General features: G+C 38.9%; 2 protein-coding genes across 2 annotated transcripts; one reads left to right on the forward strand and one right to left on the reverse strand.

Annotated features, from left to right (window-relative positions):
- Positions 1-833: 833 nt before the first annotated feature.
- On the reverse strand, positions 834-6,664 carry LOC145481832 (cilia- and flagella-associated protein 161-like). The gene is made up of 8 exons (XM_081460381.1): positions 6,442-6,664; positions 6,261-6,350; positions 5,462-5,658; positions 4,749-4,827; positions 3,695-3,795; positions 2,849-2,906; positions 2,222-2,295; positions 834-1,722 (listed from the first exon to the last, which is right to left on the reverse strand). Exons 1-8 carry the CDS (start codon positions 6,652-6,654, stop codon positions 1,458-1,460), a joined length of 1,077 nt encoding a protein of 358 aa, XP_081316507.1. The 5' UTR covers positions 6,655-6,664; the 3' UTR covers positions 834-1,457.
- A 147-nt stretch (positions 6,665-6,811) lies between these two features.
- LOC145481900 (acyl-coenzyme A thioesterase THEM4-like) lies at positions 6,812-11,309 on the forward strand. Its single transcript, XM_081460467.1, has 4 exons — positions 6,812-7,153; positions 8,800-9,119; positions 9,683-9,793; positions 10,286-11,309. Exons 1-4 carry the CDS (start codon positions 6,812-6,814, stop codon positions 10,446-10,448), a joined length of 936 nt encoding a protein of 311 aa, XP_081316593.1. The 3' UTR covers positions 10,449-11,309.
- Positions 11,310-19,458: the final 8,149 nt, after the last annotated feature.

Here is a 19,458-nt window from a genome sequence, read left to right on the forward strand (position 1 = left end):
GCTGACTCTGATCATTAAGATTAGCTTGAGATATAAAAAGCAGGCAAGATTTCCGTATAACCCCATACATTTATTATGCAGATCACATGAAAGCCGCCATTACAGAGATTACACTGGAACCCAGTCTCTCAAGTGAACGTGGGGCATATATCACGTATGGAGCAGAGGCGGTGTGGGGGGGGGGGGGGCTGGGGGGAGGGGAGGGGTCAGGGCACTCTGCAAAGCAAGGCATTTTTTGACCTTTTTAAATGTTTGAATGAACACGACGTCACATGCGGTCAAAATGTAGCTCATTTCTCCGGCTAGCGGGAAAAGGAAATATGAATGTTTCAGCCAATGAAATGGCGATATTTTGCAATCAGTCAGGCACTTCAATTATGGTGTACCACAAATGGAAGGTGTAGAGAATGTCCTGCGGGGCACTCCCTTATCGGGATGCTGGGAGAACACTCGACAAGCTTCTAAACCACTCGCCGAACGGCTCGTGATTTACAAGCTAGTGAGTGGTGTAGCAGTGTGTGGTTGTTAACAAAATGACGGCCGCTTCTTTGTGTTTTCGAAGTGTTTGTGAAGAGGATTCGAGGGACTAGTAGATTTATTCCAAAACAATTAGATTATTCACTCTCGATTTCTATACTTGATAGTTGACAAGGGCGCAACTTTGATCACGCGAAAGAAAATCGAGAGCGGATAACCTAATTGTTAAATGAAAACATTCGCGAAAGACTAGAAGAGTTCGCAAAAGTTGTGGCAACACCGGTCCGCTGTTTCCATAGCCGCTCGTTGTTGTCAAAATCTAGCTTGCATTCGTGTTTCTGTAGAGACGCAGAAAATGCTTTTTATTCTTTTATTCTTAAAAATTAGCTACGAAATTCCATAGTTATTGCAATTTTCAAGGAAAACTATATTTATTCATGACATCAGGTAACGATTACTACTTACAAAACATGTTACCAATCGATTACAAATAAACCACATATCGTAAATTTAATATCTAAGGCTTTGCATTGTACTTTGAATTTTTAACTGACAATAGAGATTCACTGAGACGAGAAACAAGAGTAAATAAAATCATTTACAGGTCATAATAACCCAGTAATATCTCAAAACAGATATTAAAATATGTATAGGTGTGTACAAGGAATGCAAATGTTTGATTTTCCCAAACAGGTAAAACTAATCAGAAACTGCGCCGTAATTAGGAAACAATTAGCTCAAACATTAAGCTTAAAGTGGAAAAAAAGTTAAAGTATGAAATTATTTGACGTGGTTAATTTTTGTTACTGGAGTATAAATCAAATTTACCGATATTTAAGTGCTAAGTTTGTGATATGTATCAGGATTCAGGCAAAAGTTAACGTCAATATATCGAAAAAGTTATGTTCCCTACAGCTTTTAGAATTTATGTGTAACTTAATATTAAGACACGCTCAAGTTAGTAGGGTGGGGTTGAGATCTTATTCAGCAGGCTGGCCGCTAACCCCGGGCTGAGTTTCTTCAGACGCAAGGGGTATCTCATCTTTAGGGGCGGCATCCTCTGCCTCGGCGGCTTGCTGTCTTGTCAGAAGGTCTTTAAATTCCTGTTCTCGTTCCAACTCGTGTTCTCTTGCTGCGTCTTGTACTTCGCGAGTTCTAAACACCCAGTGATTGCATGGAGTCTCCGCTTTGTGAGAATCCACTTCAGTCTTGGCGGCAATTTCGAACTCTCTCCCAAATGGTGTTCTGAAAAGGTTAAACATGCAAAACAGTGTGAAATTGAGGCCTCGTCCACGCTACGCTAGAGAAATTTGAAAACGAAGCTTTATTTCCACGGTTAGGCCTACCGTCCACACTAATCCGTCACGAAAACAGAGCTTTCCGGAAACGCTCTTCAAACCGGAGAAATTTGAAAACGCCGGCTTTGAGTTTTAGTGTGGACGCAAATATTTTGAAAACGGAGCTTTTCGAAAACGATGAGGTCACGAAAATCACGTGATTTCCCTGCCAGAGGTTTCCTCAAAAAAAAAAAATCCAAAATGACCGGTGATTGTTGCGTTCTTAAATTCCTCCGGCGTAGTGTGGACGGAAAGCGTTTGATGGTTTTCAGAGTGAAAACGACGTTTTCAAATTTCTCCAGCGTAGTGCGGAGAGGGCATTACACACCATTGTGTAGATGGAAGTTGTCTGTATTGAGATGATTATAAATGTGAGGGGAGAATTTACTGTTATCACACAAACATACCTGAATGAAAACTGTGACAGGGCGGCTAAATTCTGATTGGTCTTCACGTGATTTAGTATAATTTTCGTGTTTGCCTGTCAAATGAAGAGAAGTTTTAAATATTTTATAGAATAGACAAAACTATATTACTACGATGATGGTACCAGCTATCAGCCTACAGAGCTGGAGATGTGTTGGCAAGAAGTTGCGGGGAATGCGTTGCAATCACGAAGCGCAAGGCATTCACGTTCTGCGTGTTTTCGCGCGTAGATTACTCCAGGAAAACTCGTGTTGCATGCTTGTTCGTTTCTGTAAGAATGCGAGACCCAGACTTTCACGAAGTGACGAGATACTGCGCCTCTCATCTGTTCATACCTTGATCGTTCAATCGTTTCAGGAAACGAATAGGACATCATAAGAAACATGTACGTTTCTGGGGCATCTGCCATCTTTTTGAACTCAAGACAAATGATCAAAAATTACGTCAAATATCAAAATGGCTAAGAGGCACGCTATAGTGGACTCTGAGCAGTCTCCCGTTGTACTATCTTGTGAGGGACAAGAAAGAAGAGGTGGGGAGAGAATGGCGGGGGTGGGGGGGGGGGTGGGTGGGACGATGTCTCATGACACTGGGGGAGGTTCACTTACCGGGATTGGCATTCCTTCCGTTTCAAGGCGCTGCTGAGGATCAAAGCAAAGAATTCTCCTGAAATAAATATACATAATTTTTGTTATCAACAGATTTGTTAGCTTCATACGAGAATATTTTGTTTTCGGGTAAGCTGACATCACAGGTATATAACTAATCTACAAACCAACGACAGATCACAATATTGTCTGGTGAGAAAAGAGTCAACTTTGGTACGGGTGTTTTTGAAACTTCTGATGAGTGTCGCCGCCATCAACACAACACAAAAAATCGCAACAAACGAAACAAAACACTACACGACAAACGCTCAAACCACCCCCCCCCCCCCAAAAAAAAAACGCAAAAAAACTCAACACAACTACATGTAAACAAGAGAACAAAACGCAACAAAACGCGAAAACATAACACAACGACAAAATGCAACAAAACATGACAAAACGCAAATACACGCGCAGTGAAATGTAGCATAACGGAAATAACACAACAAAACACAAAACGCAATGAACAGAACAGAACAAAACACAACAAAACGCAACAGAACAGAAAAAAAAAAAACACAAGAAAACGCAAAAATAAAAGCAACGAAACACAAGAAAACGCAACAAAACCCAACAAAACGAACTAAAAAGCAAGAAATCACAACAAAACGGAAACCAAAATGAAAGAAAACGCAACTAAAGTGTCCCTTCCATATTATGTGCGGTATCAGCTAGTCCTCCTAAAGGATTTGTTTTCTCAAGCAACGAGACTGAAAGGCAGCATTCACGCTGTGAAACCTTTTGTTCACCCCTTTGCTCGAGCCAGGGAAAAATAATCAAAACGCCAGCAAATGATACTGTACTTACCAGTGAGACATAAAAGTTGTATTTTCGTTCAGAGTCACTTTCTGTTGCCTGGACTTCTTTGCACATTCATTGAATGATACTCTATCGCTCATCAATTTGAGCTGCAAAAAATCGTTATCTGTGTTAATTTATGCTATTCAAATTAATTTATGACACATCAACAGGTAATAGAATTAAATTAAGTGGGACATGAATCACCTGGCGATTTATAAAGCCTCTGTGAAACTCCAGCAAAAATATGGCAAGGATGGAAATTTTGACAGCAATTTCCACCTGGGTGCAAGTGATTGACTTTAAGGGAATGATGCACCAAAGTATTTTGTCTGGACAAGTGGATTAGGTCCTTGGTTTGCGTTCCAATGAAAGTTTATTTCTATTAGGCACTCTTTACGCACAAGGGAAGATCAATGTATTAGACAGTGAATCCCCCATATAGGCCTTAACACCAAAGGTAATTCCTCTTAGGCTATTTTTAGATATGATACCCAGTTATTTCATGGAACCAATGTGGAAAATGTGGTGGAAAAGTCCTTTTCTACATATTTTCTTATAGCACAGATGTATTCTGCATTCCCAGCTGTCTTTTTGTTCAGCTGGGCTTTCATTTCAGGGAGTTTGTGCCTGTTTGGCTGCTCAAGCCAAAAACCCCCAGGAGGGAGGGGAATCGAACTTCCATATAAAAGGCGCAGGGGTGTTTGTTGGACATTTTGAAAAGAACCCCTAAGAGGTACCAAGACCCTGTTTATTGGGCGTGGCTTGAAATGTTTTAACCCCTAAGAGCTACCAATTCTAAACAACAGTCATATTATCTCTTGTCATAGTTTTTTGGCCCAATAGCCTTAAAGGTAGCAGTTGAGAACAAAAGCCCCTGCTGTGGACCTTTTGAGGATAAACACCCTAAGAGGTACAAAACTTCTTTTTAAACCTCCAAAAAGTATGACAAGCACCCCTGCCCCACCCAACCCTACCCCCCCCCCCGGGCAAAATCCCTCACTGGGAGAGGTATCGGATATTTCCTGAAACAACACAACACCAAACTGAGTATTATACTTACTTCTCCTCCAACTCCTGGTAGTGTGCTCAAAGTAAAAGGTTCATTGTATCTTAGGACTCCTTCACCATTTGGTTTTGGCCTGGTGATAACAAAAGGGCAAAAAAGAGGTAATTAGTTTTAAAATAAACTAATGGATTAATTGGCTCATAATTATTCGACTACAGCATAAGTAGCATATTAAATTGTGTGGTTCATGTCCACAAAATACCGGTATCTATAACCAAACCATGGAAGGTAATTGAAATTCTGAGGCAGTTGGGGGGTGGATCTCAAAAGAAAAAAAATTGAAAGAAAGTATGGAGTTAAACTGGAACTTCTGGAGGGGTGGGGTGAGTGGGGGTTCATCAACCAGGAAACCTTCTGTGGGAAGGTTATATATTTACAATGTGCATGCGATGTTTTCAGGAACAATGCATCAAATAAACTTTAAGTAATTAGTGAACTATTTACTCAATAAAATGAAATTATTTTAGGACTGAAAAATTTACTTTGTTCTGATTAATGGAAAACAGGACAATTTAGCATTAACTTCTAACTTGCACTGCAGTGCAAATTATTGTGTCCCTGTTGGTGATTTTCTCAGTTATTTAATAAATGATAAAATGAATGATTGATTGTATGAAACATTGAACAATTAACAATCTAAACTAGCTGTTCATTATATTTGCACTGGCATTCATATGATCAACTAAATGAATCCCATCATTACTCACCCAATCATGAAAGTATTTCGAATGCAAGGATCAACAATCTTAGATGCCGACACATCACAAGGCCCAACAAGTCTCTTTTCATCATGCATTTTACTTTCTGCCATATTTGCTGAAAGGGTTGTCTCAGTAGATGGATTAAAGATACAGACTGTGTCGCCGATATGAAGATAACCATCATGGGATACTGATAAGGTGACCTGGCGAATGGTATAAAAATACTTGTAAATTGGGATTTTGTTTATTTGTTTTCTGTACTGCTGGTTTGATGTTCTCTGGGGAGGGGGGATGTTTTCGAACATTTTCAAAAATTTCGAAAGATTGCCGAAGACTTCTCAAGAAGATCCACACCAACAAATGCAAGTGCAGTTAAGTGATAAATATGATATCAAAAATGATATCACTGATGTGTGTCTGGATAAAAGTAATATCCACGTATGTGGAATATCACTTTTATCAATTTGATACCACTCGGTATACCGCTAAATTTTATAGAATAAAAATCTTTTAAAAAGATAATTAATTCTAACAAAGTACTAAAGTATTCAGGAAGAAATTAAGTGACTGTTTAGTGTTTACCTGTGCAGATGCAAGATAAATGAAAGTCTGGGAGAATTACAATGTTTTTTCATGGGTTTATGTTAATGTATGCCTGACATGTGGCCCAGGATTACATAAACTTTTGAATTCTCCAAAAGTTTCTCTGACTTTCAAAGACTTATAAAGCTTAAAAAATAGACATATTAAAATGAATTTTTCAGGGTCCATGCAATCGTTATTAAATATAAACTCATGTCCCAACCTTTTTGAGAATATTTTGAAGAAGATTGCTGGCTTTTTGAATCAGTAGTTCTCCACTTTCTTTTTTCTCAAGGAAATCTTTTAGCTTGTCCTGTAAAATGAATCGAATAGAATCAGAACAAATTCAGAAATCTAAAATAACCCCAGGAAAAAACTGCATGGAATTGTTCAAATAAACCAACCTCTTCCAAGCAAACGTCTTCATTCCAATTACCGATGAGAACCGAAGGGTTGTAAGTTCTTACGCTCATTGTGATAGTGTATTTTTTAGAAAATAAACGGAAAACAAAACTCGAGCTCAAAATGTTCCACTCTTCAATTTTCGCTCGAGGAGACAATCTGTTTTGATTGTCATGGCGACCTTGAAGGAGAGACCGCTGATTACAGAATTGCATTACATAAAACGTCACAATGACGTAACGTCACGCAACGGAAGGATAACAACAGGAAAGCAGCGCTGATGAAATAAGTTCAACATTTTACCGCAGTTTGGACTTTTGACTTTCCTAGTATTTTAACGCAGGTGGCGTTGGCGTTATTTCATTATGTTTTATGGTGTCTGCACACTGTACACGGCCACGGCGCATTTTTAAAATGGCAAATTCTGCTCTTCGCCTGATCTTCCAGCGCTCGTCTCGGCTAATTTTCACTGGGAGCTCTACAAATAGCTTAATCCCGTCAAGAAGCCGAGAGACTTATGTGTCTTTGAAGAGACAGTTGTCTTCATTTTTGAATTCAAACTCTCTCGTAGAAGCATCGTGTCACAGGAGTATTTCAAGTACTACGTCATTGGTTTTGGGGAAGGTTATTCAAGGTGACATAGGACGACCAACGTCTTGTGATAAAGACCTCGGATTTCGTTCATACAGTTCTTTTGAACACGGCTACTCACAGGTATGGGTTTTAAGGAGGTAAAGATCTACAATTTTCATCGACAAAAGGAGATTTTGAATGAAAGGAAATGCAAAGGTGACCAGAATGGTTAGATCTTGAAAAAGACGATGCCTAAAGCATTTCACCTCAAGAAATAAGAAAAATGTAGCAAGAAATGGGACGAATAAAATTTAACGATTGAGCAAAAAGTGAAATGAAATGAAAGCAAAAAAATATCAGGCATTTTTACCAGCTTACTTATGGTTATTACATAATCTTGGACTTTGGACCTGCATGTAATGTTTTATTTTTTGGTTCCTATCCGAATATCACCACTGAGTAGTGGAAATTCATGTACATACCTAGTAATGATGTTAGGAATTATCAAGGAAAAAAAAAACAGCAAACAAAACAAATTAAAATTTTATTTGTATACATGCAGTCCATAGAGTTTTAGAAACAAAGAAGCAAATATTTAAGAAATAGAAAACATGTACTGTTTTCCTATCGAGTTTTAGTGTAAATCTACTAGTGTTCTATCATAAATGCCGTTCTCTGATTGGTTACGCTACTCACTACTCACTCGAGCTCATATAATCTAATAAAAATAATCTAATAGAAATGTGAGTGGAAGTTTGGGAGAACAAAGAAATAGTCTGATAGTAAAGGGGTTAGTTTTGCAGAGTGATAATTTAGTACAGTGGACTTGAAATCCAGCTCTTTCAGGTTCAAGTTCTGTTCTATTACCACTACCTGAAGTGGGTAACCCAAAAACACCAACCCCCAGTTCCAAGACCCCAGCTACAGACCAGGTCCACGGACTCTCCCATGGACTACCCCTATGGATCCCCTCTGCTGACCACCCCAAAGGGAGAATAAAAATAATAAATAAAAATTTCATGGCTTACAAGTAGTCTAATAGATCACTATGTCGGGGAAATTTTGAGCGTTACACTGTGCCAACGTCACAGACTTGGTTTTTAAAACCCCAAAAATAATAACAAAAAGAAGGAATGTTCTTACCTTCAATACATGGCTAAATCTGACTACTAAAGGTGTGTTAGCTTGTTTGTATTGATAATTCCACTGAGCAAATTGTGAAGCCCGAGACGAGTTTATGAACCAGCAGGAGAATGGGCTGAATAAAAATGGCGGAGGGGAAGAAGCACAAATTTTGAGGCATCCCTTTCTTTCATGCACAGCAAAGGATATGATCCTCAACCCAAATCTGTTACATTTGCACAACGCATCGCTCAGAATTTCGCTCACATGAGTGATCTATTAGATAAGCAGTAAGTGAAAACTTTGTTTATTATTTCTATTCTATTTTTGGGGTGGTCTGTAGAGGGGGTCTGAAGGGGTAGTCGGTGGACCGGTCCATTGGCTGGTTGGGGGACCTGGTCTGTAGTGGTGGTCTGCAGACTGGGGGTCAGATGTGTTTTTGGGTTACCCACCTGAGTTGTATAAGGAGTAGACTTGAGCTTAACTTCTCTATAAGAAAAAAGTTCCTCTTGATGGTCAAACCAGGGAGGTAAAATCATCCTCACAGCTGGTCAATGCCTGAACATTTAGATTTTAAATGCAGTATCCCAAAGGCTGGTAGACCTCAAAACCAACTTAAGGTGGCCATGCAGCTATTTATTTTGAATTTATATCGTCTCCTTCAGAATTTAGGAACTGACAAAGCAGAGAAAGGTAGTGAAATGGCAGACATTGAGGCAAGTGGTGCAACTGTTCCAAACGATACTTGGACTGTTGAATCTCTGGAACTACATAAAAAACTTACAAGTGACTTAATAGAACACGGAAATGGTGACTGGAGTAAACACAAGAATTTATTATACAATGGTGAAAGGAGACTCTTCACAAAAGCAATGGTCACGGAATATCCGGGTAAATTTTTTGAGTATGAATTTTTCTTCAGCAAAAAGGAAAAGAGACTTAAAGGAGTGATTCAGTTTGGACCATACACTCAGGGACCTCCAGGGTAAGTGTTGTTACATAGTATGGTCATATTGAAGAATTGTAAAGAGTGGAATTGCATGGTGTACTAACAACTGTTGAGCACTGCCCCTTTGTTAATCACCCCCCACCCCTTTGTTAATCACCCCCCCACCCCATCAAATAATTGGATTGTTTGAAATAATTGCCTCCCTTGAATAATAGACCCCCTCCTACCCCTCATCATCATCCCTCTATAATAGCTCCTCCCCCCACACCAAGTTGAAAATTGAAACCTTGAATATCCAATTGGATAGGATACGAGCTTTGATTTGATCATCATAAACAACAGGTAGTTTACAAAAGCACAGGTTTTGTGACAGTTTTTTTGTGACAGTTTTTTTGTGATTGTAATGGCGGTGTATTTTTTCTTTATTCCTTGATTATTATTAATAAAATAAAATTAAAATACTAAGAGCACAACTTCCTACGAGCAATGTTGAAATAATTGCCTCCTTTTGCCCCTTAAGAAAACAACAGAATAATTGCCCCAGCTGTTATTCGAGGAAATATGGCGTACACTGTTTGAGATACATTGTTTAATATCAGATGTGTCCATGGAGGTGCAAGTGCTTCAATGATGGACGCCGCCATTGGTGTCCTTGTGAACAGGACTTCCTCTTTCTGTGTCACGGCTTCCCTGACCACAAACTACAAAAGGTAGGACTTTGTAACATTTTGGATATGCAGTTGTAGCAGCCAAAATCCCCTACTTTCTATGGCAGAAGCCTTTCTAAAATGACCAAGATTTTCCCTCTAAAGTGCACAGTACAGTGATTCATACTTTTTGTTGTACATATAGTTCAAAGTTAGTGGAGGTGTGGTGGTCTCATGGTTAGTGAGCTCGACTCCAGATCAAGCAATCCGGGTTTGAGCCCTGGCCAGGGACATTAATGTGTTGTGTTCTTGGGCAAGACACTTTACTCTCACAGTGCCTCTCTCCACCCAGGTGTACAAATGGGTACATGGATTTGAAAGAAACAAACAACAATAATGTTTAGAAACAAAGCCATCTAAAAAGCAACTATTATGACAAAGCCAATAAAATATCATTTATGAACAGATCTCAAGGAATCAAGCATTGGGCTAGCACTGTCATGTATAGTTTATGGTTTCAGAATCCTAACCAAGTTTAATTTATCTTTTTAACAGTCTTCTTCCACTTGGTTCTACTGCTCTGGTGGAGTCATGGATTGACAAGGTTGAAGGAAGAAAGATTTTTGCTTGTGCAGAACTAAAATCTCCAGATGGAAAAGTGACATATGTCACTGCTAATGCATTATTCATTCAGCTGGATCCTCAGGGCAAAAAGTAGATTAATGTGTGGTTTTGTGAAGTCTATTAAAGCATTATCTGCATCAAGACTTTATTCTACCGACAGTTCCCTGAAAAAATGTATGAGTTAGACATGTACAGCTGTACTTGCAAGTATGTGTACTAACAGGTGATTTTTTGGTGACAGTTCTGAGTCTAAGTTAATAAAATTAATGTAATATTAGCCCGTTCACTGCTGGAGAGGTTTCTTACATTGTTTGGTAAGTTGAACAAAGTACATGTATATGTCTGCCTGCAAAACTCCTGGTGTTAAGACATAATAATTTTGTTTGTAAAATATTATTTTATTCTTTAAAATTTTATACAGTCTGTCTCAAAATGTAATTATATATAGTTATTTTGTGTGAACAAAATTATGAAAATATTGTTGAATGAGACAAAAAATGTTGGTAAAATGTCTGAAATACTGTCTTATGTTCTTGAAAATTGATCTGTTAGCAACTTAATTATGGTTGAACTGTTATACTGTACTGGTGCAAAATGTGTATGGAGTTAGTGCATGAATGAACTTTGGATACGCTTATGAGTAGATGCCAATTTGTGAGAAATTTCCAACTGGCTGTAAAAAGTTTTACAACTCATAAATTTATTTCAAAAAGTGTCTTATTTAAAACACCAGAACACAAGATGTATATAGACTGTTGAATGATGTTTTTATTTGTAATGTAAATTATTTTATTGGTATTGCTTAAGGTCGTTAAGGAGTAACGATACATATACTATAGAAAGAAATGTTTTATATATTGTAAAATATGTCTCATAAATTGTATGGTGACACCCCATGAAATACCCTAAATCCTCAAATTAACACCCGGGGCGCTTATTTCAAATTTAGGAGAAGATGCGGAGGTGCCTATTCAAGGGGGGGGGGGGGGGGAGGGGGGCTTATTTAATTTTTCCCAAATGGTGGCCTGACATGATCATTTTTCTTAATACATGTACATCATCTGCGCGTAAAAAACAACAACATAAGCTTATCAACGACATAAAAAGCTGATCCTTAAGTTTAAATTGTGGTACCGTTAGGACTTAACGTGTTCAACGTGTCCACTCAATGTGTTCACAAACATCTTTGTTGTGTCAGTACTCACCCACAAAATGGGGGGAGGTGCTTATTTTAAATTTTGGCCGATAGGAGGGGCGCTTATATATTCGAAGGGGGCACCTATTTGAGGGGGGCGCTAATTCGAGGATTTACGTTATTGTAAATTCGTAGGGGTGAGGGGTGAGGGTTGTCAAAAGTATGAAGCTACACGGTAAACTGGAATTTACTGGGTATAGGCAGGGGCTACATTAGGGCCATCAGTGGGGGTATGGATATTTTCTACTACTTCTCTAACATTTGCACAATGTAAAGGAAAAATACATTTTCAATACTGTCATTGCAGGAAACATGCTAACATTTCGGTATCTTGCCTCCGTCTAACGAATTCCTTTGTTGAAACAGCAAGTATGGTCTGTAACAATTTGTGACATATTACATGAATGGGTGGAAGTAAATTTTCCTTACAGATTGCGACCACATTTTGGTCGGAAACAGAGTATGGTTTGTGTACCCTGGTAGGGTTAGATTGAAGAAACTAAAGTAATTTTATCATTGTAGTCATTCATCTCCTGAGAAATAGCATTCTCAAAAAGTCAAGGTGAACAAGGCAGCTATGGGGTAGAATAGGTTTTTGGAGTTTGGTTTGAGTCTCAAATAGGTTAGTGAAGATCACATAATTAAGCTGGTTTCTAGAAGCGCACCACACACCCCTACTAAAAAAATGTCTGAGTGTACTTCTGTCCTGTCCCCGGCTAGCGGCTCTCTGTTTAGAGACAATGTGATGTAACATGCTTGGTGCCACACCCCTCGTTTGTTTTAATCACTTCGTATCCGACAAGAGTGAGAGAGAATTGTGTATTTAATTCTTTAATCGACTGGATTGTTGGAGTCGTCACGTAACAGCGGATGGAGCATTGCGTGACGACTTGGAGACTACTTTATGTGGACACTTCAGTGTGATCTAAACGAGTTGATAGTGTGAAAAGGCGGGAAAATTTGTCGGGCATTGTTCCAAGGAACATGTTAGCAAAGCGAGCGAGGCAGAGTTTACTGGCTACACATCAGTCGTATGCATTGTGGAAAATTGTAGCAAACGAAAGAGGTTTGCGGCAAGGTCTGAAAGAATAGCCTTGCGGAAAATTGTACGGATGACATTCGGCGGAATCGAGAGTTCTCTTGCTTTCGCGGCTGCCGTCATTGACCATCATCAAATCATCGACAGAATCGATCAAGTTCTGAGGCTCGCTGACTGTAGTGAAAAAGGACAAGATCAAATTGTAAGGTAACAAACTTAATTAACCGAAGGGCTCAGCTTAATTTTAATTTACATCATTGTGGCGGAACCGAAAATCTGTTTTGCTTTAGATCTCGTAGATTTTGCCACAATTCATCTTCTTAAAGGATATCTCTTGCATCAAACTCTGCGTAGCTGTCGCTTTTTGACAAAGACACTGTTGACACATACTTTGCGAAGTTGATATGTCTCGAAGTCAAAGTGGAGACTCGGGAAAAAATGCTTTAAGCTATAAGCTTAAATTGCAATGAGAAAGGGATTTTTTTTTGCCGCCCAGCCATATTCCATTCACGTGCACAGATGATTGACACGTGTTTCACAAGGCCTGCAGACAACAAAGACACCCGTTTGAAACCCAAACAAGTCATTAAAGTAGCTTTATATATTCACCTTCTTTCCTCCTCGTACTTTGGAGATTTGGCAGTGAGCCGATGTTAACTAACTACAATACAGGGCAATACACCATCACATAATTTTTTGATTAATGCGAGTTTTACAGTTGAGTCGGCGATCATTTCCTTGCCTCATGAATTCCTTTCCTTAGAATACAGTTAATGGAGGGGAATGGAGTCTTCTCTATTAAATATGCTTAGAAACACCATAGTCTCTTGTAAATACTCATTCGAAATATCAAATGTTGATTGGTTTATTTTGACGGGTGTTTCAAAGTGAATGACAAAATAACTCATGCAATCAGAACCTAGGGTTGGATAATAGCAATCTTACTTTAGATTAAATCTAGAAGTTTGAAACGAAGGATGTCAACTCTTTACGACGATGTAAATCATTCGAATGTGCTGAGTATTTTGACCGTATGTTATCTTTCTGGTTCTTTTTGCCGTCATGTGCAGGGATTTGGGCAGCGTTTGGCCGGCAGCGTTATAAGCTCTACCACCAATGTTTGACCTAACTGTTCTTGTTAACCAATCAGCACACAGAAAATGAAGTGTGACGTCATTCTGTTAGGTATGTCCAACCTCATTTCCAGGCTCTCTGGGAAAGAAGGGGGAGCCTGGGGTCGAGGTTGAGGTATGTCCTACATGGGGATGCCGTGAACCCGTCCCACAGCCGTCCCGTCCCGTAGTCTTGTGATTTTGTTATTACAAGAAATTACAATCGTGTAGTACTAAACTGTTTATTTGCCATAAAATATTTACAACTGCGTTAGCAACTTATCAGTTCACTTGTGTCTTCAGCGTTAAATGACGCTAGCTGTCCAATGTTGTTACATTAAAAACGATAATAGGGCGAAAAAACGACAACGGGGAATGGTGAACGAACAATCAATCAACTTGATTTTTAAATGTACACGTAGGAATTTACACGGCTTGAGATATTTACACGGCTTCATGCTTAAACTTCAATGAAACGATTTAACTGAAATATTTCACACAACAACCCGACTCCACTTTTCAACAACCAAACAACTCAACAGTTTAAGTTTGTTTTAGTGGTTGTGATAAATCCTGAACAACCACGGGTCAGCAGAGCCTCGCAAAATTGAACAGTTCCATTTTTAACAGGCTTCTTGCAATTGCTTTCATCCGAAACGTACGTTGTCATGACAACCCAAGCCGTAAATAGGCATTGAAAATGCTCCATCTTTAGATGAGCGAGTTCAAACTCAGTCGGCTGTTGTTTAACTCATCCCCAATCTTCCTCAACATGGATCCAATCTCCCTGGACGTGCACTTTTCTCTGTTGGCTGAGTCAGAATCCGCTGACCGGTGCTGAACGCCTGTGTTGGTAGACTGGGCCGCGCGGTCACGTGGCTCGATGCGCTTGAAACTTCTTCTGCGGCTGCTGTTTCGGCGGAGAAGACCGGAAAATCCCATAATGCAGTTTAAGCTGTAGGACTTGGTAACTGTACCTAGAAAATGAACACAAAAACCTTATGTTGTTTGATCAAGATCACTGAAATTAAAAAACAGCCATTTTTTTGTCTAGAATTTTTTAATACTCCTCTTTTGTCTAGAATTCTTTAATACCCGTCGCTACCTCATCGATCCCCACTGGCCTGTCGCAATTCGCAATAAATAATTGAATTAAGACGGCACCAGACGTACAAACATTTGTGGCCATTTGCGGCCATGCCGATGTAATCAACAGGTGAGAAGACGGCTAGTTGGGCGGAAAGCTTAAATCAATAAATGGGATTAATAAAGAAAGGAAATAGCCGCTATCTTAAGGGTAAAACTTCTATCAGTTAAAGAAATTGTGTCGGTGTACTGAGGTTTGTTTAATATATCAGATCTCTGCCGAATCGAACTTAAAGGGGAAAAGAAAATCTCCATTTTTTTTTTCATTTGTTGACTACAAACTGGTGAAATTGTTGTTTGCAAGCCTTGTGAACAGCGTGGCAAACCTTTTGTAAGTAAAACGCCCTTGCGGTTTAAACCACAATTCGACAAACACTTAGTCTTAAAATAAATATTTTGGACTTCTCTACCCTTGTTTAAAAGGCTTTTTTCTTTTCTATTTCTCAATCAAATGTGAAATACAGAGGGGCGAAAAGGAGTCGGTTTCTTTGACTGCCGTGAGGGCTTTTTCGCTTAGGTAGCAGAAAGAAGATAGAAAATATCTCTGGGAACAGAGCAGAACTTCTCACAAAGTCGATTGTTGATTTCTCGAAAGGTGTTCCTTTGAAGTGAGGTTTGTTTTTAAAATCCGGCTTTAACTGGCTTTTCCTTTAAGGTGTGGTGGATTTCCACCGGTGCATAATTTTCACGAGTGTTTAGACGTGAATTCAACATGTTCACCTGTTTTTTGTGCATATTAAAAATGTGACGGAGAAGAAGTAAGGACAATTTGCGTCGGTGAAAAATTCTGAGGCACCTGGACCATAAGTTTTACGTGAGGAAACCAGTTATATTCCCCTGTGTACTCACAAATAGCGTGTGAAAATTATCTGTACAGGTCATTAGTATTAAAATTCAACCGAATTTAGGTCAACGAGAAATTGTTTTTCCCAATCCAGTGACACACGTCACACACGAAATTTCAGTTTAAAATAAAACTTAATTTTAAGTTTAAAGACAGATTTGAAGGCCGCTTAGTCTCTTTGTAACCTGTCAACACACAGCATATCCCGAAAGATAGGAATGGGCGGTGAAAAGTTGCTTCCTATCTGAAAAGTATATCATATTTCACAAAGGAATTAAATTTGTGGATTAGTAGAAAGTTGAGTCGTCGAAAGGATTAGTGTCCATCAATAGCTTTTTTTTTTTGCCAAGATTTCGTTGCACTGGTGAAATTAAATCAACTTTTTGACCACCTGTCTATCAACTAAACCGACGAGAAAACAATTTGTAACTTTCTTCTTTTAGCTACCAAAGACTTGTCGAGGCACAGCCCCTCTATTAAATTCGATTATCCCAAATTAGTTTTTTCAACGAGTCAGTTTATTTCGGAAATGTTTTTGTAATAACTCTTACAGAACCGGAAAGAAACTTAAGCTAACAGAACAAGTTATAGCGGAGAATAAGTTTAATACCAGCTTGGGATTTTTAAGGAGATTTGTGGGTAAAATTTATCCTCTTTAATTAAGCGCAATATGTCAGCTTTGTAGAATTAAAAGGAGGTGTATTTTTTTTGATAGGGACGTTTCAGTTAAATCCAGATAACGACACGATGTGAACAGAAGGAGAAACAAGATATTCCTTTTTCGCATTCGCTAAACGGTGGAAAATTTCCGCCTAAATGAGGTATGATATTTCGGAGTCTTAATAGGCCGGTCTGTGAAAATTACCTTTTTCGTTGAAAGGGACCTGATTGATTTCTCAACGAATGCTTGAATAATAATACCTTAAACTATATAAAAACCACTTGGATTGAAGGTAAATGACAAAGATAAAACAGGATAAATGGTGGTGTTTATAAATAGAGACAGTTCAAATACGTGGGCAGATGCTATCCTCTGCAGCGCAAAATTCACTGGTGGGTCTAAATGTTATTAAATGTTTCCCTGCAATCTTAGTGTATAAACTTAACTTAATAAAGTCTTACCTCGAAAATAAATCAGTCGCTTTAAAAATTGCCTCCTGAACCGGTCGTCGCTAGTACTGATCTACGGGTAGACGTGCTATGATTTCAGCACTGCGCGCTCAAGGATTTCTGAGTGTTATGACAAACACCGGAGCCTTGTTATTAAGCAAGTTTATTTATGGTTCACCATGACGTAATGCCTTAGGAACCGGAAAAGTGCATCCTTGCGTATTTCCGCTTTTCAGTCGGGTTACAATTCTTTCTTGCAAATCGAAACTTGAAAATAAATGGATTCGCTGCCGTGGAAAACACTTAATTGTAATGCGCTAACTTCTCAAAATTAAGAAAATGTCTGTTCTGACTTTTTTCGTTTTGCTCACGTTTATGCCAAGTCAGTGTGACGCACCGCTAAAAATCCTAATTATTTTTGCAGGAAAATTCGCTGATAAATAGTGACATAATGTAGAAAGAATTCCAAACTTGTACAGCTGTGTCCTGCACGGGGTTGAAAGTTTTACTGGGCATGCGTTTGGCTGTTTTTTTGCGGCTATTTTAGGAATTTTATCAAAAATAAACAACTTGTGGGGTATAACTCCACTAACCCTGCCCAACGGCACAGTAAATGACAAGTTTTGAAAGAGCCAACTTATTTCTCAATTTATTTTTTTCGTTTGCCTTGACCTTAGTACAGAATGACATTTATTTTGTCCATGTTGTTCCTTGTCTCAATAACGCTTTCTCAGCGAAACCCTCGTTGCTTGGAAACCGACTGAGTGTTTTTCTGCGGTTTAGAAAGCTAAGAAAAGTAACGTGTCGGAAGGAAATGGCGATATTTGATTTTTTTCAGCAACAATAGAGTTTATGGCTAGGAAGTCCCACCCTTCGAAATAATACGATAGAAACAATGACTTTTCAGATGGTTTATAGATAATCAGTAAACATTTGAGCGGTGCGCTCAATATCTTGCGGTCAGGGCCAGCGCGAGGAAACCTGATTAATTTAGTCTCATAATGAAAAGCCACTTGCGTCAGAGAAACTTTTGTGTTTCTGTTACTCAGTCGTAAAAGGAGCAAAAGTATGAAGTAACCGTTTCTTTTTGTCTTTTAGTTTCCCTTGTACCACATTGTGGCGTCGATAAGGCGCAAATTCCGGAAAAATCAAAGGCTCCTTTCGGATGTACTCTGTTATTTGTCAATCGTTAAATTACGAAAGCTAAAAGCTCTAAAGAAAACTGCAGCCCACTAGATGACTTTAGCATGTTTTAACTTGCCCGGTTATATGAAAAAAAAAATTCCCTCTTTCTTCCCTTTTGATGTGGAATGTTTAAACTTACCATTTCACCAAACAGCAAACAACTTCACATAAACATGCAAAGTGTTACTAAATTTAATGCTTATTGTCCTAGAACAAGGGAAATACCCTTGCAAATGAAATCGAAACTGACAACAGAATAAATTAGAGACTTTGAAAGAAATTTTTTGAGTCATAAAAAATTGAGAACTTTTCGCAGGCCTTCTGTTAGGCTTTTTTTGCGACATATGCTCTTGAATCCGCCGTTGTTCAGATTTCTTTTCTTGCTTGTTCTGAGGCGGGTATTAGAACTTTTCTGCACGAAGAATCGCCTGTATTTTAACCTCTCTCTAAAGGACAAGGCACCCTCAGTATGGGAGAAACTGACAACCAGTCATATCGCGACTGAAAGAAAGCCTTTTACAGAACTGTTCAAAAATCTGGGAATGCTACCTTTCCGCGCTTTTGAATCTTTAGGCAGTTTTAATACACTCTGAAGGTTTAGAAAGTTTAAATACCGTCGACTCTCAGCAGACAAGAGCGCCGCGACTTTCTTGTTAAAATCCTGGATCACTACTGAGCTTCAACTACCACGGTAAAGGCAAATGTCTCTCAAAAAGCTATCTTTGGCTCTCATAATCTCTAAATCCTCGATTTTATTTAATGTTGTTTATATTTGAGATCGATTAAACCTTCAACATGTTGCGACTGAGCTCTGAAGGAACGATACGAACTCCTTTTGCCCTGTCTCCATGTCCGAGAATTCCACGGACATATTTTGCTCGTACAGTTTTGCTTTTAGACGCAGATCCAACAATATTTGTAGGATTTCGAAAGAAACGCGTGCTTTATAAAATCAATTAGGCTCTTGATTTTAAAACGGGTTTCTTGGCAGTCCAAAATTTCGCTTTACGAGATGGTCGAGTCTGTCAGTGAAAAAATTTCAGGTTTTGTCCATTGGGAGGCGATGCTAGATGAACAACTCGGTCCTTTGTAAAATCGGCCAGTGCGTAGTACAAAAAAGCAAGCAGAGATAACCCAGTTCTATGCCGTTCGAGCATGTGAAAGCGTCTTAGTTGCGCTCCAAACAGCTGAAATGAGCTGCTTTTTTCACTAATTCCCTTAGTAATCGATGATGCAAGTATATCGTTAATTTCGATCTGAGCAAGTTAATACGGCACTGTTAACACTAGGCTATAATGACCTCAAGTTTAAATGGACCGCAAGCGTATGTTTTTACAGGTACTCAATAACTCCTAGATGCTGGGCGAATTTGGGAAGATAAAACCTGACCGCAAAAGACCAATGAAATCGAAGGAGCTGGTTTGAATTAGCTCGATTTAATAATGAATGCCGTTTCGTTTGCACGCTTGATGA

The sequence above is a fragment of the Orbicella franksi genome, chromosome 1 (genome assembly GCF_964199315.1).
Source record: "Orbicella franksi chromosome 1, jaOrbFran1.1, whole genome shotgun sequence".
In the NCBI taxonomy this organism is placed as follows: domain Eukaryota; kingdom Metazoa; phylum Cnidaria; class Anthozoa; order Scleractinia; family Merulinidae; genus Orbicella; species Orbicella franksi.